Raw genomic sequence first — 2949 nt, 5'->3', positions numbered from 1 at the left:
CCAGATTACTAACACAAACCATGGGAAGATTTCTGTGGATGAGAGATGGCAAACAGGCAGGGAGAGAGATAGAGCTGCGTACTAGAGGCACGAATCAGCTCCAGTCTCCCCGGGAAATACCCGTGCCCCAGCCCCGGCCCCCTTGCTGTCAAACCCCGCGCACCGAGCAGCACCGCGCCCAGCGCCGCCAGCCCCGCGCCCCGGCACCGCCGCATGGCGCCGGCCGAGCCTCGCTGCCCCCTCAGCCCCGGCTCTCTGCTCCGCCAGCGCCGCTTCTCTCCTTCGCTCTGCCCTTCCCCGCCGCCAGCTCCGCCCCGGGGCTCAGCCCTGCGCCGGTGCCGCTCGGGCTCTCGCCGGCTCCTGGCTGGGTGCGGGGGGAGGAGAGCGGTGGGAGCGGGGCAGCGATCGGAGCTGCGGCCCACGGAGACAGCGGGGCCAGGTGCGCCGAGCGGGAGCCGTTTGTCCCGGGGAGCACAGGACCCACCAATTCTTTTCTCCCCTTTCCCGCACCGTCTATTCCTTCCCGTTCCCCTTCCACTGGGAGGTGGGGATTTCAGAATTGTCCTTCGGGACACGTGTTTGTAAGAACAGACAAGGGACACAAGAGGCAGAGGCTCCTGCTGGCCTCCAGAGCCCGGGCTCCTTGCCTGTCAAAGAGAGCATCTGTGCCGGCAAAGATTGGAAAGGCACAAAAGCGGTTGTGCGATATCAGCGGGGACAGAGGAGTGGGATTCTGTGAGAGAAAGAACTCTGCACTCAGGAAGGTCAGTGAGGAAGGAGGGAGAGAAGTTTCTGCAGGCACCAGAGCGCTGATATTTCTGCTGCCTGTGAAGAAGACCATGGTGAGGGAGGCTGTCCTCCTACAGCTTATGAAAGTTTATGGTAAAGCAGAAATCCATCCCATGTAAGATCCAAAGCCACAGTAGGTGGATGTGTCCTTAAGGAAGATTTGAGCCCGTGGAAACTCCTACTGATGCAAGGTCCTGGCAGGACTGTACCTCCATTGAGAGAAGCCCATTCTGGAGCTCCGTTCTGGATCTGATTTTCAGGCAGGATATGTGGGTAAAATTGTCAGGGAAATCCATCAGTTCCCAAGAATCAGAAGGGACCACCCTGCATTCTGAATCGATTCTTAGTGGGAAGTTTAGGTGTGACTGTATCCACATGTAGCGTCGGACACTGGGGACAGTTTATGTAGAAATAATTTAATCTGCATAATGGTTCCGAAAAACGAGCTAAAATTTCAGTGTAGCATGCTATTGGCAGCTCGTCACATGAACGACCTGGTGATGTCCCTTGCCCTTCAGAAAAGAGCTCAGCAGCTTTGGCAAGAGGAGAGAGGAAACAGACCTGCTATGGGCTGGGTGGGAATGTGTACCCTAGCTGATGCATTTTGGACACAACGCTAGCCACCCTTTATAGACAGGCCAGAGGATGCCTCGTTGCAGAGAAGGCACAGAACCCTTCTTGAAGGAGCAAGAGATAGTTTGGGAAGGGCCGTGCTGCCGTCGGTGCCGCAGGCAGACCGTGTCAGCGCGCACGGAGCCGTGGCCGGGCGGGGCTGTTCGCTGCCGCCAGGAGCGGAGCTGCCGCAGCCGCGCTGAGCAGAGGGGCCGAGCGCGCGCGGGGACTCGGAGCTGGAGCTGCCGGGGGCGGAGCGGCAGCGCCCCCTGCTGGCCGCGGGCGGCGCTGTGCCCCCGGCCCCGCCCGGCCCCGCCCGCGGCGGTTCGTGCCCGGCCGCAGCCCCGGCTCCTCTGCCCGTGGCCCAGCGCGCAGTAATACACGGCCGCGTCCCCGCGCCGGGGCCGCCCGAGCCACAGCGCGCTCCAACGCCCGTCCTCCGACACCCACAGCTTTCCTGCGATGGCCGGAACGTCCTTGGAGGTTCCAGTAGTGTAGGTGAGGAATTCGGGGCTTTGGCCCGGGAGATGACGGTAGAAATGGATGTAATCGCCACTCCGTTTGCTGGGGTGTGAGCAGTTGATTGCGATGCCGGTGCCCTCGGTGGTCTCCAGGAATGGCTCCTGCTGCACCTGGGCTCTGCCTGAAGCCACTGCCGGGGAAAGAAAAAAATACAAACCTGAAATCCAACATTGCCCAGCTGCACAGAACAAAGCTCGCAGAAACAGCCAGCAATCTGCAGAGACGGGCAGGAAAACAGTTCCAGAGGATTTCAAGATAAACAGGAACAGAAGTGTCCAGAAATCGTTTGTGGAGTGATGAATGCGTGAAATACAGGATGCTCAGAAGAGTCACCTGAGAACGGAAGGAGTTGGGAGAAAGCACGAAAAGACGAAAAAGTTGGAAGAGAGAAAGGGTAAGGAGCTGACTCCGTAGTTTGTAAAAAAGGAATATTTTGCAGGGATGAGCAGAGAATAGAATCCGGGGATTTCTGAGGGAAAAGGAGATGGAGAAGAAGGAGGAATGAACAGAAGAGCGGGATGGGAGAGGTGTGTGAAGAAGGCAGGCAGGAGGGCAGCCTGGAGGGACGTGCGGGATGAGCCCAGCCCCGGGCGCGGCCCCTTGGCCGCCACCCCCGCGCACCGAGCAGCAGCGCGGCCAGCGCCGCCAGCCCCGCGCCCCGACACCGCCGCATGGCGCCGCTCCGCCGGCCGAGCAGCGCTGTGCCCTCAGCCCCGGCTCTCTGCTGCGGCCCTGCCGCCTCCTCTGCCACGCCAACAGCTCCGCCCCGGCCGGCCTCAGCCCCCGCCTCTCCCAGCAGCGGCACAGCGAGCGACACAAGGACGTTTGCCATGGCCGGGGACAGGAGACACCTGTGTCCCATCCCACACACCACCCACACTGCATCGCCAGCACATCCATCCACATGAGCCGGGCGGGAGCTTTGGAGGGGCAGGAAAGGGAGGGCTCGGGACACAGGGGCTGCATTTCAGCGCCTTTTCCCTGCACGCATCTGTAGCGAGCAGAGTTATTTCATACTCGTCATTT

General features: G+C 60.7%; 1 gene segment (V, D, J or C); it reads right to left on the bottom strand.

Moving 5' to 3' along the window:
* Positions 1 to 241: 241 nt before the first annotated feature.
* On the bottom strand, positions 242 to 2596 carry LOC130263907 (T cell receptor alpha variable 26-2-like). The segment is given in 3 exon segments: positions 242 to 364; positions 1734 to 2053; positions 2545 to 2596. Coding segments are annotated over 3 exon segments (495 nt in total).
* Between the last annotated feature and the right edge of the window lie 353 nt (positions 2597 to 2949).

Source organism: Oenanthe melanoleuca, chromosome 27 (genome assembly GCF_029582105.1).
Source record: "Oenanthe melanoleuca isolate GR-GAL-2019-014 chromosome 27, OMel1.0, whole genome shotgun sequence".
NCBI lineage: Eukaryota > Metazoa > Chordata > Aves > Passeriformes > Muscicapidae > Oenanthe > Oenanthe melanoleuca.
Note: the sequence above shows the minus strand (reverse complement) of the source record. Positions and strands in the feature narration are given on the sequence as shown.